Below are 23,351 nucleotides of genomic sequence, written 5' to 3'. Positions count from 1 at the left end.
GTTAATAGAGATTTAATTTTTGGTATTTGAAGTTAGTATCAAGGTTCAAATTGGTACTTAAGGATTTGTTTTGGTCCAATTAAGTACTTGAACTTGGCTTTAAGGTTCAATTTAGTATTTAAAGTTTATTTTGGTCCGGTTAGGTACCTAAACTTGGTTTTTTGGTTCAAAGTAGTACTTTTAGTGTATTTGATAAACTGAATATTTAAATGCTGAAAAATTAAGTACTGGGTTTTTATTGTTAAATTGTATAAGTGCTGAATTTATATTAGAAAATTGTTTGGTAAATTAGAAAATATGAGTATTGAGTATAATTGTGTTGTTTGATAAAAGTAAATATTGATTTTTAAAAGTTTATTTATTTATAATTTTTATCTTATCAATTTAATATTTTATGTTGTTTTTTTATAGCTTTGGATGAAAAATAAATATGATAATTTGAATATCTCAATTTTTTTAACGAGAAAGGATAATTTGTTTTAATTTTTTAATAAAAGAAAATCAATTTAATATTTTCTACATTAAGTGATAAGTAGCTATCTACCTACGTATCTTCTTCAACACTATTTTCTTGAAAATTTTATGTTAAGTAAAAAATTAAAATGACTAGCAAACACATTTAAAATCTTAAATATTGAAAATTTTCAATGGTTTATCAAACTGACCCTTAGTTTTATTTAAACTAATTTGAACTTTAAGCCAACTTTAAGTACCTAATTGGACCAAAACAATTTCATACCAAATCAAATCTTGAGGCTGAATTCAAGTATCAAAATGCATATTTAACCTTGAAATTTAAAATTCCCTTGTTGTTTTCTTTTTTTTTAATAATATATTAATTTTATTTTATTAGAACTCCACCAACAGTAGAAACGTGTACTAAATACAGCACAAAACAATGAGGCAAAAGGGACACTAACCAATACCCAAGAGACACGTCCAAAACGAAACCCCCCCCCCCGGGGGCTCTCCAACGCAACCTCCTTCAAAAACCCATTAAAACACGAGAATAAAGGAATATTTTTTAAATTAGATTTGTGGTTAAGTCAATTAAATTATTGGTTTGTGAGTCTAACTTATTTGATTAAAAAATTATTAATAATAATTAATAAATTTGGTTTAACTATCCGATTCAATCGATCTGTAATAATTTTTAAGTTAATTGATTTAAAATTCTTTTTAGATTAAGAAATAATTGATTGAACAATACGGTCCAATTCAAACAATATTAAAAAAATAAATGAGGGAAAATTAGTTAACAAGACAATCACTCTATTGATCCCATCCTTTGCATGTCTAGTGGGCCAAAAGTCCATATATATGTCTGTCGCAAAAGATGCTGGAAAAGAAAATTATAATGTTATAGGTTAAAATATACTACAATTAGGTAAATAAAACACGAGAATTTTTTACCTAGTTCGTTGATAAATCACTTATGATTGTAATGTTATGTTTAGATAAAATGAATTGTCTGTCAATAACGTGATAAAAACATCAATATCAACTCAAGCAGGTTCAAATATCATATGAATTCTACTGTTGTCATAATTTTTTGAACTTTCACTAAACTTTTCTTTGACTATGTCATTGATTGCCTCATTTGATGAGCTTAATAGAAACTTTGTGCTTTTGGAGAGGCAATTCTAGAGTAAAAGTGTCATCAAAGCTCTTGTATGAAGAGTTGGCTTGCATTTAATCTCCTCTATTTAAAACAAATTAGTCCCTGTTTGTTAAATCAAATGGCAAATTGATCATTCTATTAAAAATCTTATACATTTCTACTGTTAAAGACTACTCTCTATATATTAGCATGAGTTAGACGTGACATGCCACATGTAACTAACTATTTGTTTATTTCACCATCCATGCAAGTTTTTAATAATAGAATTGGATGAATTTTTTTAATAAAAAGAACCAATTTACTCTTTAATCTAATGTATAAAAATTAATTTACCCTCTTTTTGAGTAACTAGGGCAAAATACAATCTAATTTTTAGTACAAAAAACTCCATGATACTTTAACTAAATATTTTTATTTTGTTATTTATAAATATTTTTTTTAATTTGTGCAATTAGGGTTGTTTTGCATTGTGGCATAGTTTTTCTTCTTAAGTAACTTTAATTTTTGAGTTTCAATAACTAAAATATTTTCACCATAAAGAAATAAGAAGTATTCAATTTCCAAAAAAAAAAAATCAATTCCACCATATTTACTGAAATAAAAGTACATTTGCATACCTTATTGAACCTTTTTAAAAACCAACACTGAAAATGATGATGGATTGTTGACTTATTTAGCAATGGCACTAATTTTATTTTTATATATAACAAATATTTTATGTTTTATATTTATTTAATTTTAATTTTAATTTAAAAATTTTAATAAAAAATAAATTATATTTATTGAAAATAATGGTACAAGAAGTGAATAGGAAAAAACCATAATTTTATTTTTATTTTTTAAGCAAGAATATTTTTCGAAACTATGTGCCTGATCGAATTGATTGGGTCACGTAGGAACAAGTTTCAAATCTATCAATCTGTTAGGATGCCTCAGCTACGTACATCATTGTACTTCTACTTGACATCTATCATAATGATCAACGGCTCGCCTCGTCATAACCTTCTCTTGAATTCTCAAAATTTATGTCTCGATCCCTGTAGGCTCTAGGGAAATTAGAATAGGAGAGCACTCATCTTGGGGTGGGCTTAGTACTTAGATGCTTTCGACAGTTATTGCTCCGCACTTGGCCACTTAACTTTAAAAAGTTACAAAACAGTTACTAAACTATTCAAAAGTTTTCAGTTAAGTCAGTAAACTATTCAAAGTTTTTAATTAAGTCATTAGGTTGTTAAGTTTTCTTTTCTTTTTATTTCCGACTAGTGAGTTTCAAGTAATGATTCAATCATTGGTACGGCGGATCAATACCCATCGATAAGTAGAAGAACATACTTTAAATCAAATGTGGTATGAAGGTTAATGTCAAAGAAATGAGAAGAAAGTTATTTGAATTTTGATTCATAATTTTGTGATGTTCAAAGTTGTTTCAGGAAAAAAACTAAACTGCAGAATAGAAGGGAAAAAAAGGAACATAAAAAAGCCAAACGACAACAATTTTATAAACCTAGTGACTTGAATGAAAACTTTCGAATAATACATTAAAAACCAACACTGAAATAAAACATCATCTACAATACCTTATTGAACCATTTCCCTTAAAAACCCACAGTGAAAATGACGATTATGATTATTTGCTTATTTAGCAATGGCACTATTTTTTTTTTCACTCAAACCCCATAGTTCTAAGATTTCATGGAAGCTTCATCAAAGCTTAGAAGAAACATCCTTTGGATGATGAATGACAATGTAATTATAAGCATCAAGTGTCAAAAACTCATCCAAAGTTGAAGCAGTGCATTGGCGAGTAAAAATCTTGCATGCTTCTTTATACATTCCTTTCTTAAACTTCTCTTTTCCGACCTCACGTTCGATCCGAGCCATTTCTTCTTCAACCACTCGCCCGAACACATGGTTCACTCGAACCCCAAGTCCATCACCGTCTAATTCAACACCATATTTCAACCACTGCCAGATTTGAACCCTACTGATCTCGGCTGTCGCAGCATCTTCCATTAGGTTATAAAGCGGGACCGAACCCGAACCGGTTAACCAAGCTGCTAAGTATTGGATCCCGACACGAGTGTTCAAACGAAGGCCTTCCATCGTACGAACACCTCGAGGCCTTTGTAATAAATCGTCTTCAGTTAAGTTGGAAGCGTCTTCGCGCTTGACAGTTTCGATTTGGTTCGGAGAGTTCCCCATGGTGTTGGTGAAAACTTCCATGCATGTTTTGATGAGACCTGGATGAGCTGCCCATGTTCCATCATGCCCTGCTTTAACTTCTCTTTGTTTATCTTTTCTTACAAGTTCAAAGGCTGCTTCATTTGCTGTTGGATCATCTCTAATGGGAATTTGTGCTGCCTGTTTAAGACAATTGAAACCTTCATCAACACATTAAAAACACAAAATTGAATTTAAAATGCTGCATGTAATAGGCAAGGATGATTCAACCAGATCAGATTAGCCGGTCAAACTAGTTAAATTAGAAATTGATCAGGTATTGATTCAGAAAAGGGTTTTGAATCAGTTAGAGCGGGAATTGGTACAAACCGATTGACTAAGATTTTTAGTTTCCTTTAGATTTTTAATAATTTTTTAATTTGGAGAACTATGTATGATGTTGATACAAATATATTAGTTCAATTCAAATCTGATTCGATCTAATTCATGAACACCTCTATATTTATGTATTACATGAATTAAAATGTCATAATTATATTCATACATACCATACCGCCCATGGCATGGACGCCGCGTCGATGACAGGTTCGGATGAGGAGATCGGAGTAACTCCTCATGAAGTGTTGGGTCATACCAACTTGACCCCGATCCGGCAACAACCGGTCCGGGTGACCTTGGAAGGTCTTAACGTAGCTGAAAATATAATCCCATCGGCCGCAGTTGAGACCAACAGAGTGATCCCTGAGCTCATAAAGGATTTCATCCATTTGGAAGACTGCTGGTAGTGTTTCGATTAGAACTGTTGCTCTTATGCTTCCTTTCTCTATGCCTGCCATCTTTTCTGCCTTATCAAACACACTATTCCATATCTTTGCTTCCCTGCAAATTCATGTAACATAATTTTCATCACTTTGTTGAATGTCAACTCTAGATTTTATGACCCTAAAATGCTATGTTATAACCATCACAATTTTTTTACTAACCTTATAGGAGTGTTTTTTTCCGAAGGTGGGTTGAGTCGGTATCTCTCTATTAAAAAATTTTAAGGTTAAATTAAGATAAATTTAAGTAAAATAACTCCTCCCTATATTTATATCTATACTTTATATAAAGATTTTAATTAAATTGGAATCATTTATAATTATTAAAAGGCCTTTATTTTAACAAAACAATAAATGTTAACTAAAGGATATTTTTATTCTTTTATATAAAATATCAAATCCCAAATCAGTTGTTAAATTATTAAAATATTCTTATTTTAACAAAACAATAAATCTTAACTCAAGAATATTTTTATCTTTTTACATAAAACCTAGAAATTCTTAATAATTGTATTTTACCAATATATTGAGTATGTCATAATCTAATATTTTATTAAGATACTTCTTTTACATTTATAACTAATTTTCAAATTCTTTCGTTATAAGTTTTTTTAATTTTATAAATTTAATCTAGTATTTCGCCACACTAATGGGGGACCGTAATGGAGGCTAAGGCTTTTGTCTCCCTAAAATTTTTGAAATTTTTTATTTAAAATTTTTAATTTAACCCTAAATTTTTCTAAAAATTTCATTATGACTTTTAATTTCTTTAAAAATTTCAGTTAATTTTTTTCTATTTTTTAATTCTATTAATAAAAAAATTAAAAATTTTAATTAGATCTTCAATTTTTTTTGAAAAAAAATCTCAAATAAATTCTTAAATTTTTAATTAACTTAATACACCACACACCACATTAAGAGTGTATTTAGTATTGCTTCTAAGAAATACTTTGAGGACAAAAAATACTTTTGAGATAAAAATATTTCTAAATAAACTATTTTAAGAGAAAAAGTGTTTCTCTCAAACTAAAAAATAGCCTAAAATCACTTTTAAATTTTAAGTTCTTTCCAAAAATATTTTTTTTTCTCAAAAACTTGAGAAGCGTTACCAAATTAATCATAAATCACAATCCCTACCACTCAAGTATAAGGTTAACCCGTTGTCAATGAATAAAACGCTAAAGTTAAATATTTTTTAATATTAAATGACTAATAAATTTGAAAATTTGAGACAGATTAATTACCTTGAATTCTCCATCTTAGGAAGATAAAAGAAGGGTCCAAAGCCTTGACCTTGAGTGTTGCGGAAATTGGCATAATTGTGGTAAAAATAAAGGCCAAAATCCACTAGACAACCAGTTGCAGGCTCCCCGTCGATGAAAATATGAGCCTCCGGTAAGTGCCAACCTCGTGGCCGAACAAATAGCCTTGCTATTTCATTATTCAGCTTGTAAACCCTGTTCCTTGCTTTGTCGTTGAACGTTATTGTTCCTTCCACTGCGTCCTTTAAGTTTATTTGACCTCTCATAAGATTTTCCCAACTTGGTGACAGTGCATCCTCAAAATCAGCCTGTGAAAGGAAAAGATATAATAACAAATTTAGTTTTTAATATTTATAACTTTATCAATTTGATCCTTTTTAAAAGTTAAATTTACCTGTTAACTTTTCAAAATAAATCAAATTACTTTTTTAACAAAGGATTAATTAAAATATTAATTTTTAACAATATTAGTGTATCATTTCACATATATTTCATGTTGACTTTATACTTTTTTATCTTATAAACCCGTCAACAAATAATTTAAAGCTTATAAAATATTCTAACAAAAAATTTTAATTTCAAAAAGAAATTAAAATAAAATATACGTAAATTATCATATGTGTTTTATTTAATAATTCCATATGACCTGTTATGTATAAAAAGTTAATGTTTTAGTTAATAATTCCATTGAAAACAATAATTTAACTCTTTTTAAAAAATAATTAAATTCGATCTTTTAGAAAGTTGAGGGCAGGGGTGAAACAAATTTTTTTCTATATTTTTATAGAGAGCTAAAATGTAATTTTAGCTTTTTTATTAGCTTAGCTTTATGATTTCTAAAATAAAAAATGATCATTTTATGAGGTTAAAATCCAATTTTAACTTGTATTAACTTATAATTTTATAAACCTTAAAGGGCCAAATATGAAATTTACCATTTTAAAGAGGTCGCCTTAGCTGATGGCCTAACTCACCGATCATCAAAAACTTTTGAGTTATATTTATCAGAATGCCAAAGAAAAGAAAATCCCAAGCTGCGCAATTTATCAAACAAATGGAAGACGAATTCAAAAGTGACATATAACTAACAAACATCACTCACCATAAACACTTTAGCTCCCGAGTTAAGAGCGTTGATGATCATCTTCCTCTCCACCGGCCCTGTAATTTCGACCCTCCGATCAGCCACCGCAGGCGGAACCGGCGCACAAGTCCATTTCCCTTCTCTAATATACCTCGTTGCAGGATCGAAACCAGGCAACGCCCCTTCATTGTGTCGTCTTTTCGCCTCTTTGCGACATTCCATCGCGTACTTAATATGGTTCCTGAACTCTCTCTGCAAATCAGCGACGAATTGTAAGGCATCCTTTGTTAAAATCTTAGCGAATTCTTCATCGAATCGACCACGAATATCGACGCCTTGAGGAACATCGTAGGCGTTGATTTTTTTGGAAGATGGTGCAGTGTAACCGTAACTCCCAAGGCCAATCATATTTGGTTACTAAAAACCCTTAATTTTGAAAATGGATGCTTGAATGAGTGCTTGTAACGTGTAAAAATGGTGGACTATATATAGGGATGGCAATTGGCAAAGGCTGGTAGCTTTTTCAGTCTTTATTTTGTCTTAAAACTCGATTTTATTTCAGATTTTAACATTTAAATTTGATTTTGAAAGAAAAAAAAGTTGCTCACACCCCGAAGTCTTTAGCATAACATAAATTTTCACCTCAACTTAGCAACTACATTGATTTTGACATTTGTTCTTTTTTATTCATTTTGAAACTTCAACTTAATAATTAAATTTATTTTAATTTTTGAAATTTAAAAAATATAAAAGTTTGATGATATGCTTCTATAATACTATGTTAGATAATCACTTCAAAATTAAAAAATAATTATATAAATTTTTAAGTGATTATGTAATACAATCTTAAAATGGTACATTTATTGTTTTAATAATTAGATTAGTGGTTAAATTGGTTAGATCACTAGTTCTCAATTCAAGCAGTTCTATCGTCTGAGTAATAATAATTCAATAATTAATTAAAAACTCATAAAACTTAAAAAAGTAAAAAAAATCATTAAATCGTTTCAACTATCACTTTTTATTTTTCTTAGACTTTTATCAATTTCCAAGTCAATTGATTTAGCCCATTTGTTCTGGCGTTATATCAATTAATTTTTAATTCATCTGATCTACTCCTGTTTCAATAAAATTGGTCAGATCATAAAATATTGACAGAATCAAAGTCTAGGATCAAAATGAATGTAATTATCAAATTCAAAAATAAAAGTGAACCAGAAATAATAAAAACACTAAAATGAACCTAATTGCTAGATTTAGGAGGTAATAATTATATTATCCACATCTATTTTATAATAACTTCTTTCAATATTAAATATGAGGTTATTTTTTATTAGATTTTAGTTAGAAATATAAATTTGTTATATTTAAAAAATATATTTTAATAAATTTGTCAGAAAAGTACAGCCTCATACTGTCATGAACTTTTTTTAAATAAAAATATGTTATTATCGAGTAAAAAATCGATGAGTGTCGAATCTCAACTTAATTATAAAATTTTTAAAAATTTAACTTTTTACAAATTAACAAATATTATTTTGTGAGTATTTATATTTTTATATTCTAATAAATCTAAAAAATAGATACATATAATGAGAATCATAAAATTTAAATCCAAGATATTATAATCTTCACTATCTCATCTTTACTATTTCAACCTAAATCTTATTTAACTTTTATTTTTAATAAATTTATTACATATTTTTTATCAACATCGTCTCTATCAAATTAAAATTAAATTGTATATTTTTATAATAAAATAAAATATCATTGGTTTAATAATTTATGACATTATAAATTTTTTAAAGACTAAAGTTTATTATTTTTAAGGAGATATTTACTAAATTAAAATATTATAAAATTTAAAAGATTAAAAAGACAAAAAGAAGAAGAATTTTTCTATTTTTTAAGATGTCAAGTCCTTCCCCTAGGGTCCCATATATGTGCATAAATATTGAAGACGAGAGGGTAAAGAGGAAGTGGATAGCTACACTGAGCGTTATCGGTTTTTTTAGAGGTTCATCTCAGCTTTATCGTTTTGAAATGATTTATTTTACTTGAGTTAATTAACCGAGTTTATATTTTATTATTTTCTATAACATTAGAAAAAGTTAAAATTATAAGCAAATTTAGAAATTTAATTAAATGAAAAGTAGACAAAAGTTTGATATAAACACACAATACTCAAATCAACACGATATTATATAGAAAAAAAAACTCAAAAATTACAATTTCACCGTACTCAAACGATAACATAATTTTATTATTTTAATAGTTTACATTTTTATAATTTTAAAAAATTAAATTAAATTTTTATAATTTTATAAGAATTAAATATAATTTTACTATATATTAATTTAAAATTTTATAAATTGTAGAAATATTAAAAATAAAAAATTTCAATTTAAAGCGGTCAAGTCTTGTCACCCCCTAATGTTTAAGGGTGAAGCCAAAGGTTGGGGCCCGCCTCTTAAATTAAAATTTTTAATATTTTATTCATTTATAATAAATTAGTATATAATAAGATTACTCTGTAATTCTTCGAAAATGGTAAAAAAATTTTAACTATTTAAAAGTTATAAAGATATAAATTATTAAAATAGTGAAATTTTATTTTTATTGATGTAAAATATATAATTTAATTCTATTCTCCTTCCAAATAAATTTTTTGACTTTACCTGTACTACACTATCCCTGGTTATTAACCTTAAACTTGATTATTGAATCAATTTAAAATTCAAGTATAATAATAAATAAATAAATTTAATCGAACTTGAATTTAAAAATAAAAATTTAATTAAACTCAAACAGAATATTAAAATTTAAATTTTAAATTAAATTTGAGCTCATCAATATTCCAACTTCACACCTGAGCAGGGATAGCAACGATGGGCGTTATCGTCTAAAAGTCATTTGCTAATTGAGATGAAACTAACCGAGTCAGCAAGCAAGTTAAAAGAGTTAATAATTCCAAAATACTGGATTGGTGTTTGAGGCGTGTCCGCCACTATTGGAGTGTTGGAACCACCACCGATTAGGCAGGCAATCATCATCATCATCATCAAATGAAAGCGTTACTTTGTATGTTTGCTATTTTTAGAGAGATGCATGGCTTTTCCTGCGTAAACTCTGACGCCACCACCTATTCCTATTTGATTAGAAAGATGGGCAGAGCATAGGATAAGAATAAGTTTTGGAAATGTGTGCCCTCTACCTTGGGATGTGCAGTTTATTTGGATATTTGTTATATCATACCTCCATTTCTTATCTCTTCTCATCTAATGAATTTATTACAATATTTTTAAACTAGATAAATAGTGGAATCCTTCAAAATATTGATTTATCGATTTAATTAATTCAAAAAATTTGATTAAATATTTAAATTTTATAAAAATATCTAAAAAATTGTCATAGTTAATAAAATAATAATATAGTAATATTTAGTGTATCTCATTTATTTTATGTTAATATATGCTGATTAGTTTTGAATAATATAATTAAATGATATTCTTTTAATAGAATTACCAATTTATTATTTAATTTAATAGAGAGATTAATTTATCTATTTTTAATAAAAGAGTCAAAATCTAATTAAATATTTAAATTTTATAAAAATATCTAAAAAATTGTCATAGTTAATAAAATAATAATATAGTAATATTTAGTGTATCTCATTTATTTTATGTTCATATATGCTAATTAGTTTTGAATAATATAATTAAATGATATTCTTTTAATAGAATTACCAATTTATTATTTAATTTAATAGAGAGATTAATTTATCTATTTTTAATAAAGAAGTCAAAATGTAACCCGGCTCTTACAATATTTATGGTATTTTTATCATCAATCTTTATTTTTGTAACTCCATTTGTTTTGTCAAATATTTAAATGTTACAAAAAGGTGGTTGTTATATATTTATACGAGACACTTATAACAACATTTGAAATTCAATTTATATTTAATATTTTGAAAATTTAAATTAAAAAATCTATAATATATTGTTAATATTATTAATTAGTGAAATTTAGATCTTATCTTCAATAAAATTAGCTTCTAATATAATGTGTAGTAAAAGTACCATGGAGGTCCCTTCTACTTAGGAAATGGGTAAATTAGTCCCTATAAGTTATATAAAAGGGCAAACTGATCATCCGATTAAAAATTTCATATATTTTTACTATTAAAAATTGGTCATTATACATTAGCATAAGGTACACCTATCTAGTTATTTTATTAGCCACATTGATTTTTAATAGTAAAAATAGATGAAATTTTTAATAGAAATAATCAATTTGCTCATTGATCTAAAGTATACTGACTATTTTACTCGTTTTTAACTAAAACAAGCAAAATGCAATATGACCCTTAGTACAAAAACCTATACTATGCTTTTACTAATATGACCCTTAGTACAAAAATCTATACTATGCTTTTACTTATATGTATTGCACATGATTTTATATAATTTTTTATTTATTAAATAATATATTCTATAATTTCAAATACATATTTGTGGTAATTAAATAATGATTAATTCAAATTATACTAAAGTTGATTTAGTTTTGAAATAGCAAATGAAAGAGTAAAATATTTTTTTAAAAATAAAAAATAAAAAATTAAATTGATACATAAAACTATTAAAATAATATATAAAATTGAAACTATATAAAAAATTAACTATAAAATATATTTACACTAAGTTAATAATTATATTTAAGAATAATGATTAAAAAATACTTGTTGAAATTTAAATTTCTTTTCAAAATAAATTCACGAAATCTTTTTCACATGCACCAATTAAATAATAAATAAATGGACTTAAAGATTGGTTGCTCCGTAAAATATAAACAACTTAAAAATATATATAATACCATAATATTGTATTACATCTTTATTAATCAAAATAATATTCTATTTCTCTCTGATGCCATTGATGTTTGAACATATTCAATATTACCTCTTCGAAAAATAATTACTTTAATGTCCTGATCTTTTTTATATAAGTCAAAGTTATTATTGCTAACAATCTTTATTTTTTTATTGATAAATTTTTTTAGATGCTACTTTATTGAATATACTTAATTACTGAATGCTATTTATAAAGCTAAAGTTAAATTTTAATCGGTAATAAATTTTAATCAGTAAATAACTCTAATATTAATTAAGTGATAACTAAGATACTTCGAGTTCTATTCAATTAATAACACTATTTTAGATGAAGAAAAATTACCGTAAATTAAAAAAATGTCATTTTATAATAATGTCAAATTCAAATTATAATTTTTTAACCAATAATTGTAAATTATAATTATAATATCACAACATTTTTCTTAAATTTAATCTTAGTTTTATTCAAGTAATAATTTTATTTTTAAATTAGCAAAATTTTGTTTACATCAATTTTTTAAATAATAATTATAAATTAAATCATAATTATTTTTAAATGTATAACTATCACAATTTTTATTAAATTATAATTATTTTAAAATTATAATGTCACAATTGGCTCCTAAATTTTCAGTCAATGAATAAATAAATGTCACATGTATTAGGTTTAGGTTTTGAATATAATTTTTACAAATAGATTAAATTTGAGATCTTTTTCTTTTTTCTGTTTTCTAATCAATAAAAAAATTAAAAATAATTTAAAATAAATAAAACTTATTCGTTGAAAATTGATTTCAAAATATATATTTAAAATTCAAAACCAATCATATAATGAAATATGGTATTTATTTATTTGTTGTTGTCAAGTTATTGTGTAAACTAGACTATGTTAAAATTTTTCCTAAGGTGATCTGTTTAAGTTGGAATGCTGTCTATGTTAATGGACAGACCAAGAGGCCTAACTGTAAGAAATAATTTTGAAAAAAAAATAAAAATCAAGTGAAATAATCCCATTCGCATTTTCTAGATAAACATACTCAATGGAAAATTTCACCATGCGATCCAATTAATAAAGCAGAGATTAAAATTTCTAATTAAAGCGTTAAGAATTTTAGTACTGATATAAAGTTATAAATTATTGAATATTTTACATACAAATCAACTTATATATTCGTTAAAGGACACAATTTCATTTGGAAAAAGTTTTTAAAATGTTTTCTATCGAGCGATTGACCGAACTCTTAAATTTAAGTGGTACTATGCTTACAAGTATCTACCTTATACCTCTTGGGTTGGAATCTTTCCACATAGGTGATTTATATAATTGATATTATGCACTATTTTTTACATTTATTGTAACACCCCGAACCCGAGTCCGACACCGGAGTCGAACACGAGGTGTTAACAAACTTTGAAAAATTTCCAGACACTGCCCAATCTGTGTACTAGTCGCTTTAAAAATCATATCTTGAGCTTCACAACTCGAAAATCAGTTTCGTGATTTTTCCCTGAAACTAGACTCATATGCCCATCTACATATTTTTTTCTAGAATTTTTGATCAGGCCAATTAGTACAGTTTATTAGTTAAAGTCTCCCATGTTACAGGAATCGACTACCCTGACCTTTGCGCATTACGACTTGGATATCTCCTTGTCCAGGGCTCCAATACTGATGCCGTTTATTTCTATAGAAACTAGACTCAGAGAGGAATCTATACATATATGGTATGACTCCTAATTATCTCTGGTTAATTTATAATCAATTTCCAAAGTCGGAACAAGGAATCCAGAACCCGTTCTGGCCCTGTCTCACGAGATCCTGAATATCTTCTAACATACTGTCCATATGATTGTTTCGTTACTTTCCTATGAAAGTAGATTCTTCAAGGTTTGTTTACATAATTTATTCACTATTTAATTCCATTCCTACTATTTTTAGTGATTTTCCAAATCTACGTCACTGCTGCTGTCAGCATCTGCCTTTAAGGTGGGCTTTACCTATTTCATGGTTTCCATGATTCAACTAGCCCTTTTTGCATAAATGGCACGATTTATGAAAGTGATTAACCATCCCCGTGGCCAATCCTTGTCAAGCATATCCACACCAAATGATTATAACATTATACTCAAACACATATAAGCCATTTTCGCATGGCTATCCAAAACTTATACATCACATAAAGTACTCGAAAAACAACAATGGGTCGTCCTATACATGCCATATCAAAATTTCAACCAAAAGAGTACCCAAAAGAGCCTTTGATAGTGTGGGCGACTTCGACTTCAAGATCCCGAGTCCGATAGCTGGAGAACCAAAAATCTATAAAACAGAGGAGCAGTGTAACGAGTAAGCAATTTATGCTTAGTAAGTTTTGAGCAAGGAATTCCAGCATAAACAAAGAATAACACACACTTAGCTAAACGGAATATTTCATAATACGCAATTTACCGATATCAAACTTGCTTCACAACATTAACAACCCTTATGTACATACACAATAGACTAACTTAGCCGAAGGCCGGTAGCTCGTTTATCAACTGAGCAAACATTTATTTGTAAGGGCTCGATTAAATTCAACACATACGTAACATATCCCAATATTGGGATGTTTTCGAGTATTAGCTGGAATTTTACAGCAAGCTCATTCATTACCAAAATCACGTACCTTCGGAATTTAACCGGATATAGCTCCTCGTTCAAATGCCTTCGGGACATAGCCCGGTTTTAGTAACTCACACAATGCCTTCGGGACATAACCCGGATTTAATAACTCGCACGAATGCCTTCGGGACTTAACCCGGATTTAGTATCTCGCACAAAGGCCTTCGGGGCTTAACCCGGAATTTGTATCTCGCACAAATGCCTTCGGATCTTAGTCCGGATATATTCACTTAGCACAAAGCCTTCGGGACTTAGCCCGGACAGCATTTAATTAATCATGCACATCTAACAATAATTCATGGCACATTCATATTTCATTTTCATTTGCGAAACTCAAACACAAGGCACATATCGTCCTTGCACATTCGGCTCAATAGCCACACATAGAGCATGATTTAATCACATCGTAATTTAAGCTCTCTTACTCAAGAACTTACCTCGGGTGTTGTCGAACGATTCCGCTAACTATTCGACCACTTTTTCCTTCCCTTTATCGGATTTATTTCCCCTTTGCTCTTGAGCTTAATTAAACAAATAAATTGATTTCATCATTTAGGCATCAAAAAGATGAACACAAGGCACTTAGCCCATATTTATACATTAGACATTAAAGTCTCATACATGCAAAAATCGTGCATCAACACAACATATTAGCTAATTTTTCCCCCTTGGCCGAATATGCATGTCTATTTTTGGGGTCGATTTCAACACTTAATACACACATATACACACTAGTAAAGCATCCTCCCCCTTTCCATCAATTTAACACATGCATTGCTCATTAACATGCAAAGTTACATTCGGCCTTAGCACACAACTTGCTAGCCGATTCTTCTCCATTTAGCAACCAATGCACATATGTGCTCACACAAAAATGCTAAAAAGGAGGTTCAAGAATCATCAAGTCATCATCACATGCATCATTAACAACTTCATATTTAGCATGCAATGGCATTAACACAACCTCCACCTAGGCCGAATTTTAACTCATCCTCTTGCCTCATCACCACCACATCAACATCAACCAAGAATGATGCATCCATGGTCAAATGTCATTTCCATCACATAGCAAGATTTAGACCATGGGCTAGTTAGAACTCAAGCTAACAACTAAAACATGCATGCATCTCATGGAACATCATCAAACATACCTTAGCCTAGCTACATGCATGGCCGAACCTCTTCACCTTTCTTCTTCCTTCCTCCTTAAAATTATTGGCCAAGGATGAACCAAAGGATGAGAAATTTTTTTCTTTGTTTTTCTTTCTAGTTTCGGCAAGCATGAAGATGAGAAAAGGATGAACAAAAATTCTCTCCTTTCTTTTCTTTAGCTCACGGCAATGGGGGGGGGGACAAACAACTACACACACATTTTTTTTTTTGTATTCACCATACTCCTTTTTATTATTTTATGCCCATTCCCCTTATTTTATTTGTTTTATCCCAACATTTTATGACACAAATTAACATATTTTATTTGTGCCATACTTATGCCATAATTTCCATAAAATAAATTGCACAATTGTTCATCATGCCCATCATGGCCGGCCACTACTAGTAGGGGGGAAATTTGACATGCAAGTCCCCCCTTTGTCCACATGCACTAATAGGTCCTCACACATTGACCTATCACATTTTAGAATTTTCTCACATAAGTCCTATTGACTAAATTCACATGAAATCAACCAAATTGAAGCTTGAAATTTTCACACATTCATAATTACATATTCTAGACAATAAGTATCACATTCAAACATTTCGGTGACTCGGTTTAGCGGTCCCGAAACCACTTCCCGACTAGGGTCAACTTTGGGCTGTCACATTTATATTATGAGCCTTACAGGTTGTATCTCTATTAATCAAGGTACTACCCCACTGCGAAGACAAAACTTCATTGGAGACAATACTAACCATTGTTGGGGGTTTAACCAACTACATGACGAATGACATTTCAGAGACTTCTTCTAAAAGAGCCTACTTCCTTCAACAAGATAGTAATGAAAGAAACTCATACATAGGTTTGATTAGATTGAGTTCACTGCATGTAGCATGGCCCAAGATTCAACTTTACAAATCTAACCCTACTCACTTGAGTCACTAGATCTACTACTCAAGTTCCGATAACAATAATTTTAGTTCGACTATATCGAGAAATTCATAAAATTCGATGATTAAATACAATTAGAAAAAACAACTGTCGAATATATCAACCTTATAACACACATGAGATTGGAAAAAGAAAATGATCAAAAGGATGGAGAAAGCTAAAGGAGAATATCTTATCAGAAGGAAATGTTAATATCTAAGAGCCCAAACTAGAAATTCCAAGGTGAAATATGATGCACTAACCACCCTTATTTAAAAGTTTAATATAATATTTGGTATTCAAATTTGACGTTTTTCTTAATGTAGTGCTTGTATATTTTTTTATCTAAATTAGTATTTGAATTGGACAAAAGTTATATATTTTAACACCTAAAGATAATTGTGTTAGCTTTTTAGTATTTAATTCGGGTTTAGGGCTGATTTGATAAAAAGTTAATTGCTAATATTATTAGATTAGAAATTTCCATGATCTTGTTAATGAAATAAACTTAGTGTTAATTTTGAATTTGTTTAATTTGTCAAATACAATCTAATGGATGCTATTTAATTTGGCTTTTAGAGTTGTTTTGATGAAATTTAATTGCTAATATTATTAGCTAATCATAAATTTTCATCAAATTAAATTATAATATTCAAACGAAACACTAAAAAATTAACACCATTACCTTTGGATACTAAAATAGATAACTTTTACCAAATACAAATACCAAAATTTGAAAGAGAAAAAAAATATAGATACCGCTTTAAAAAACGTGTCAAAATGAGGTACTAAATTATGTATTAAGCCTAAAAAAAATATACCACAACAACAATAGAGGTATTCACTACAGCAATCAAGGCTACAATATTAGAAACTATCTTAATGTTATGAATTTTTAATGGAGCTGCTGAAATTCATCAATCGATAGTTTGATCAGTTGGATCACGAATCCAATTTTAAAAAGTTCATTTCGATTGATGAAACTGATAAACCAATGATATAACAGGGTTTGACCACTTATTTGAAAAGCTGAAATAACTTTCTTTATATTTCTCAATGTTGTGCTTCTGCACATTAGAGTTGGGCTCCTCACAGAGGCTAGCCGAAATACTTTTACGGACAAAAAGATTGAGTTCATAATCTAAAATTTAGGTTGAGCTTTTAAGGCCCAAATTGGCTAAGATGGATTGATTGATGGATAAATTGATTGGGCATAATATATTTTATTTAAATTAATAAAAATTAATATCATTTGAATAAATTTTAACATATAAGGACTAATCTGAAATAAATTTTAATTGAAGGATTAAAATGAACTTTATATAATAGTATGAAAACTGTTTGTATATTTTGACCTCATTTATCTTGAAATTTTTAGGAGCGATGAAGATGTCAAAAATTTGAGTTTAGAGGTAAAAAGAGTTCTTTGGTACTTCTCAATTAAGTAAATTGGTTTTACTAAAAAATTAGTGCAATTTAAGTTATGTCAATTTTAAAAATGATCAATTAAGGACAATTAATCAGAATAATATTTTTCATCAATTGTACATATTTTTATTAGTATAATAATAAATTTAGCACTCCAATTTACATATTCTATCAATTTAATATTAATTTAACAAATTTACCCGCAATATTTACACATTATGTAATCATTCACACATAATATATAAACATCTAGAGCTAAAATTGTTATTATATATACGAATTAAAATTATGTAAAATTCATGTTAAAATATTAACACTGTGACTAATTATCTTTGGTTACTTACTTTAAAAACCTACAAAGAATAAATTGCTCCAAAATTTGTTGAGAGGGTGAATATGGTAAATTCGAATTTTTTAAGGAAAGGCCCAAATATCCCTTTATGAACAAATTGGGGAAGTTGGATTGAACCGTTAAAAGCCTAGGCCGAGCAATAACCCATTAACAGAATAAACACCGACTTTGAATAAAAATAATCCTTTACCTAACGCGCTTTTCTATAAATAGGATCCCTTCGCAACGAAGGCAAAGGTAAGAGGCGGCTAGAGATAGATTGGCTCAATCAACGCGTTTGATTCAACAAGGGTTTCTAGCGATTTCAAATCTCAATTTTTTATTTTGTGTTTCGTTTTAATCTCTCTTTCTCTCATATCCCTTTTGGTAAGATCTTCGTTTGCCTTTGATTTTTTATTGAGGTCACGTTAGATCCGCCCAGAGAAGCACAAAAATTTCAATTTCTAGGTTTTTTTTTTACTCTGATTAAATGCCGTATCTGTAATTCTGCGGCGTAATAGTTTGTTTTGATATTTGTTTGTGTTGAATTTGTGAGATTTTTCGTTTATTAGGGTTTGTAATTTTTTGGCGGTATCTTTGATTGCTGGTTTTGTTTGGTATATATCTTTTGAGATCTAGTAAAATTTTATTGAGAAGAGGACTTGTGGTTCTTGATTGATATGGCGGCAGGGCGAGTTGATGTTCCTAGGAGAACTGATGTTGGGAATTTGAATTGGGCAGATAAGAATGGTTACGATTACCCATCTACCAGGCGTAATGATGGGTTCAATTTGGGTCCTAGGCGATGTAGGTTAGAGGATGTTATGAGAGTCAAGAGTGATTTAGCCCCGATGTTGGATGACGGGGTTCAGCAGCCCGCACAGAAAAAGAGGAAGTTTTCCCCGATTGTATTGAACGTTGAAGAGAAGGAAGTGAGAATTTCGTCTAGGAATGGAGCCCTAGATGCAGTTAGGGCCCCGCTGTTTTCGAATCTAGTGGAGAATTCGCCACCCAAGTCTACGGTGTCTGATTTTAGTTTTGTTTTATCTACGCTTGTTGGCCAGCAATGTGAGGGTGTTGAACAAGAACAAGATATTACGGGAAAAGAGAAACGTCTAGGGCCTAACATATTCACATCTCGTTGGGCCTCTGATAGTGATGATGAAGATGATTCTCGAAGCAAGGAAAAGATTAGGAGGAGTTCGAGTCTAGAGAGTGGAGAGTTTGAAAGAGACGATTTGGAAGGAGATGGGGTGCTGTCCAGCGAAAGAAGTAGCAGTATATTGTCTGCTTGGAAGGATGAAGATATGGAATGCAAGTTGGAATCGGATGGTGTGATGGACATTGATGGAACATTTGGTGAAGATGCTTCTGATGATCAGTCAGATTCAGATGTTGAAGAGTTAGCAGGAGGTATGAACATGCTTTTGGGTTGCAGAAGTGTGTATGAATATGAAAGATTGAACAAAATAAGTGAAGGTACATATGGTGTTGTTTTTAGAGCTAGGGATAAGAAGACGGGTGAAATCGTGGCCTTGAAGAAGGTAAAGATTCTAGACAGAAGAGAATTAGAAGAATTCGGTTTCCCTTTGACATCACTGAGGGAAATTAACATTCTTGCTTCATTTAACCACCCTTCAATTGTGAAAGTTAAAGAAGTTGTTGTAGATGACCATGACAATGTTTACATGGTTATGGAGTATATGGAACATGACTTGAAGGCTCTAATGGAGTCCATGAAATGGCCCTTTAGTACAAGTGATGTTAAATGTTTGATGCTACAACTATTGGAGGGTGTTAAATATCTTCATGATAATTGGGTGCTCCATAGGGATTTGAAAACATCCAATCTTCTCTTGAGCAACCAAGGGGAGCTGAAAATATGTGATTTTGGTATGGCGCGCCAGTATGGAAGCCCTCAAAAGCCATATACAACTAAAGTGGTTACACAGTGGTATAGGTAAGTAGTCTATGTGTTCTTTTCTACATTCATATGAAATTTTATGAGCTTTTAATTTGATCACCTTTTTTTATGTTCATTTCAGAGCACCTGAACTTTTACTTGGAGCAAAGACGTATTCAACAGCAGTTGACATGTGGTCTGTAGGCTGTATAATGGCGGAGATGTTAGCTAAGCAACCCTTATTCAAAGGGACAAGTGAAATTGATCAGCTTCGCAAGGTAATTGTTGTTCCTATTTGAACTTTCGGATTTCTTTTATCTTATTATTTAATTGTTTTCTGATGTTTGGTTGTTATGGTTGGTGGCTGTAGATCTTTGATACTCTTGGTACTCCAAATGAGAACATTTGGGCCGGCTTTTCTGAATTACCTGGGTCTAAGGCAAACTATTCTAAGCAACGGTAGGTGCCCTATTGGTCACTTCTATGTTATTATTTGTTATTATATATTATGGTGTCTATATGTTCAGTATTTATTCAGTTCAATAAACAGTTGATTTTGTTTGGTCACTTCTATGTTATTATTTGTTATTATATATTTATATTATGGTATCTATATGTTCAGTATTTATTCAGTTCAATGAACAGTTGATTTTGTTTTCTTTTTGCAGGTATAATTTGTTGCGTAAAAAGTTTCCTGTGGCATCTTTCACAGGATCTGCTGTTCTTTCTGATGCTGGATTTGATTTATTAAACAGGCTTCTTATATACGATCCTGATAAAGTAATTATATGAGTTTTTAACATTCCAAGTTGTTAACCTTAAGCTTATATATATTGGTCCCAACTAATTGAAGGTTCTTATTTATGCAGAGAATAACAGCTGATGATGCTCTTAAACATGATTGGTTCCGTGAGCTTCCTCTACCAAAATCTAAAGAATTCTTGCCAACTTTCCGCCCTAAAGTTTGAATCGGTTTGCAGTGATAGTTGTATCTTATTTTTTGTTTTGATTTAGAGACATATACAAGGAACCATGATCCGAATGTGATGCAGCTGCGGTGGGGAAAAAAATCCCTTTTATACTGTTGTGGGGCTAGCGGATTGGCTCATAGAGCCACTATGCTATTTTTCGTTCTGTTTGTATCTTGGTTCAATGATTAACAAGAGGTTAGTTGCAGCAATTGCATGTTTTGGTGGCAAAGTATTGCAAGAAACATATCATTGATTGGCAGGCACATAGATGACTTGCTTGCAGAGATTAATTTTTCGAGGTGATTAGTTACAGCCTTCCTCAATTCACTTATTAGGATGATTTTGTGATGAATTGTAATGGTCCTTAGCACCGATTGAATATGAAGGTGAAGGTTATTGACTTTACCTTTTCTTAGTATATTGTATCAGATACTTGTGTATATATCTTTAGCCATGTTTAAAATTTCCTTATTGTTATATTATTGCTCACATTGTTTCCTTCAATTTTTCACATTGCTTGCAAGAGTCTACTGATGTTTGGAAGCGAACAGCATTGGTCTTTCCTGCTCATAAGCAGTAAGTTGACTGCTTTGGAAATGAATTAAATCATTTATAAGATGCTGGTTTTGTTTTCTTGTCTGTTGCAATTGTTGCAGCATTGCGGGAAGGTTTGCAGCTTACACATATTTATGTTATCCTTTATTGTGCAAGTAAGATGCTTTATGCATTGCTGGTCTTGCCTTATTTTCTTTTGATCGAACTGTTAGTATAATTATGACCAAAAGAATTGATGTTATGGAGTAATTGGCTGGATATGATGCACAGATGTTTCTGATTTAACATATGCAGATGTTACTGACGGAGAAATATAAGATAAAAGGAACTCTTATAAGCGTATCATCTCTTACTCTTTCTTTTCTTTTTCTTTTTCCTTTTCCTTTATTCCTTTGTCCTCATGAATGGATCTTACAGCTTTAACCATCTTGAACTGTATAAAATGGAACGATTATATAATGCAAGTGGAAGTGAGTGAATCGAACCAATTTGAACTCTGCAGACGGTTAAAGTGTATCATGTCTTACCTTGTTCTTTTCCTTTATCCTTTTTCTCCTCATGAATGAATTCTTACAGCTTTAACCATCATGAACTGTAAAAGTGAAATATACGCTACAAGCGGATGTGATTGAACCAAACCAAGTTGACATTGAAGATGGATAAAGCGTATCATCTCTTACTTTTTCTTTTCATTTATCCTTTTCTCCTCATGAATGAATTGTTACAGCTTTTACAATCTTGAACTGTAATAATGAAACAATTGTATGATACAAGCGGATGTGATTGAACCAAACCAAGTCGACGCTGAAGGCTCATCAAAGTGAGAGGTATGGTTGTTTATATGAAATAATCATGATGGATGGCTGTCTGGGTTTGCTGTTAAAGATATATATGAGCTAATAATGATTTGAAGGAATTAACTGACAATTAGAACGCAAGTTGGAGTTAGTAGTGTTAGCTGTTACTTTTCTAACATGGGAACTGTTAAAAAGCAGAACTGATGAGTGGTGCCCGGCCTAATGCTATAGACCAAATTTTCATAACTACGAAGCTTGTTGTCGGGATGATGATGATGATGACGTTGAACAAATGATATGGCATATGGGGTGGGTGGTGATTCTACTGCGAAATGGGTGAAAACTATGCACTGAGTTTCTCCGTGCAGAATTGTCTCTTTGATTCCTGAAAACTTTTCTTTCTCAAGGAAAAAGCATACATTAAATGGAGCCTGAATATTCAAAATACATATACTTCTGAATTTTGAATTGATTTAAATATATATAATTAAAATTGTGATCTTTGCTTCAATGTGTAGAATTCTTTGTGAATTGAAGTATTGATTTTTATTATGTAAATCTTCTTTGTTCTTAACGTTATTATTTATAGGATATATTATAATTGTTCTGAGGGTTGGTATCTGATATGCTGGCATTGCGATGAATATTCCATGTTTTAATGAAAATTAGGAAGTAAATTATGTAGAAGTCAGTGGTTCAAGTCTTTATCTATTAGTAAATGTAGTCTCAAATTTATATTAGATTTGTGGTGTAATTTG

General features: G+C 29.9%; 2 protein-coding genes across 4 annotated transcripts; one reads left to right on the top strand and one right to left on the bottom strand.

Annotated features, from left to right (window-relative positions):
• Window positions 1–3,093: 3,093 nt before the first annotated feature.
• LOC121232056 (malate synthase, glyoxysomal-like) lies at window positions 3,094–7,570 on the bottom strand. Its single transcript, XM_041117426.1, has 4 exons — window positions 6,988–7,570; window positions 5,868–6,193; window positions 4,351–4,681; window positions 3,094–3,982 (listed from the first exon to the last, which is right to left on the bottom strand). Exons 1-4 carry the CDS (start codon window positions 7,375–7,377, stop codon window positions 3,326–3,328), a joined length of 1,704 nt encoding a protein of 567 aa, XP_040973360.1. The 5' UTR covers window positions 7,378–7,570; the 3' UTR covers window positions 3,094–3,325.
• A 10,975-nt stretch (window positions 7,571–18,545) lies between these two features.
• LOC121232053 (cyclin-dependent kinase 10) lies at window positions 18,546–23,217 on the top strand. Of its 3 annotated transcripts, XR_005930272.1 has the most exons (7): window positions 18,602–20,327; window positions 20,413–20,548; window positions 20,641–20,729; window positions 20,939–21,050; window positions 21,140–21,179; window positions 21,285–22,623; window positions 22,792–23,217. XR_005930272.1 is itself a non-coding variant. In XM_041117423.1 (6 exons), exons 1-6 carry the CDS (start codon window positions 19,048–19,050, stop codon window positions 21,428–21,430), a joined length of 1,803 nt encoding a protein of 600 aa, XP_040973357.1. In that variant the 5' UTR covers window positions 18,602–19,047; the 3' UTR covers window positions 21,431–23,217. The 3 variants fall into 3 exon arrangements, 1 of the variants encoding a protein (XP_040973357.1); XR_005930273.1 differs by having other exon boundaries at window positions 18,546–20,327; window positions 21,140–22,623; XM_041117423.1 differs by having other exon boundaries at window positions 21,285–23,217.
• The last annotated feature ends 134 nt before the right edge of the window (window positions 23,218–23,351 follow it).

The sequence above is a fragment of the Gossypium hirsutum genome, chromosome A07, assembly GCF_007990345.1.
Source record: "Gossypium hirsutum isolate 1008001.06 chromosome A07, Gossypium_hirsutum_v2.1, whole genome shotgun sequence".
In the NCBI taxonomy this organism is placed as follows: Eukaryota; Viridiplantae; Streptophyta; class Magnoliopsida; order Malvales; family Malvaceae; genus Gossypium; species Gossypium hirsutum.
This window is presented reverse-complemented; position numbering and strand designations above follow the sequence as displayed.

Excerpts from the sequence above, each read along its gene's own strand:
- LOC121232056 (XM_041117426.1), bottom strand. The coding sequence starts at position 7,377 with ATGATTGGCCTTGGGAGTTACGGTTACACTGCACCATCTTCCAAAAAA. Across the intron at positions 4,682-5,867 it reads CCTAAGATGGAGAATTCAAG|GGAAGCAAAGATATGGAATA; the intron begins GTAATTAATCTG and ends ATGAATTTGCAG. Across the intron at positions 3,983-4,350 it reads TCCATGCCATGGGCGGTATG|GCAGCACAAATTCCCATTAG; the intron begins GTATGTATGAAT and ends TGTCTTAAACAG.
- LOC121232053 (XM_041117423.1), top strand. The coding sequence starts at position 19,048 with ATGGCGGCAGGGCGAGTTGATGTTCCTAGGAGAACTGATGTTGGGAAT. Across the intron at positions 20,549-20,640 it reads AAATTGATCAGCTTCGCAAG|ATCTTTGATACTCTTGGTAC; the intron begins GTAATTGTTGTT and ends TGGTGGCTGTAG. Across the intron at positions 21,051-21,139 it reads TTATATACGATCCTGATAAA|AGAATAACAGCTGATGATGC; the intron begins GTAATTATATGA and ends TTATTTATGCAG.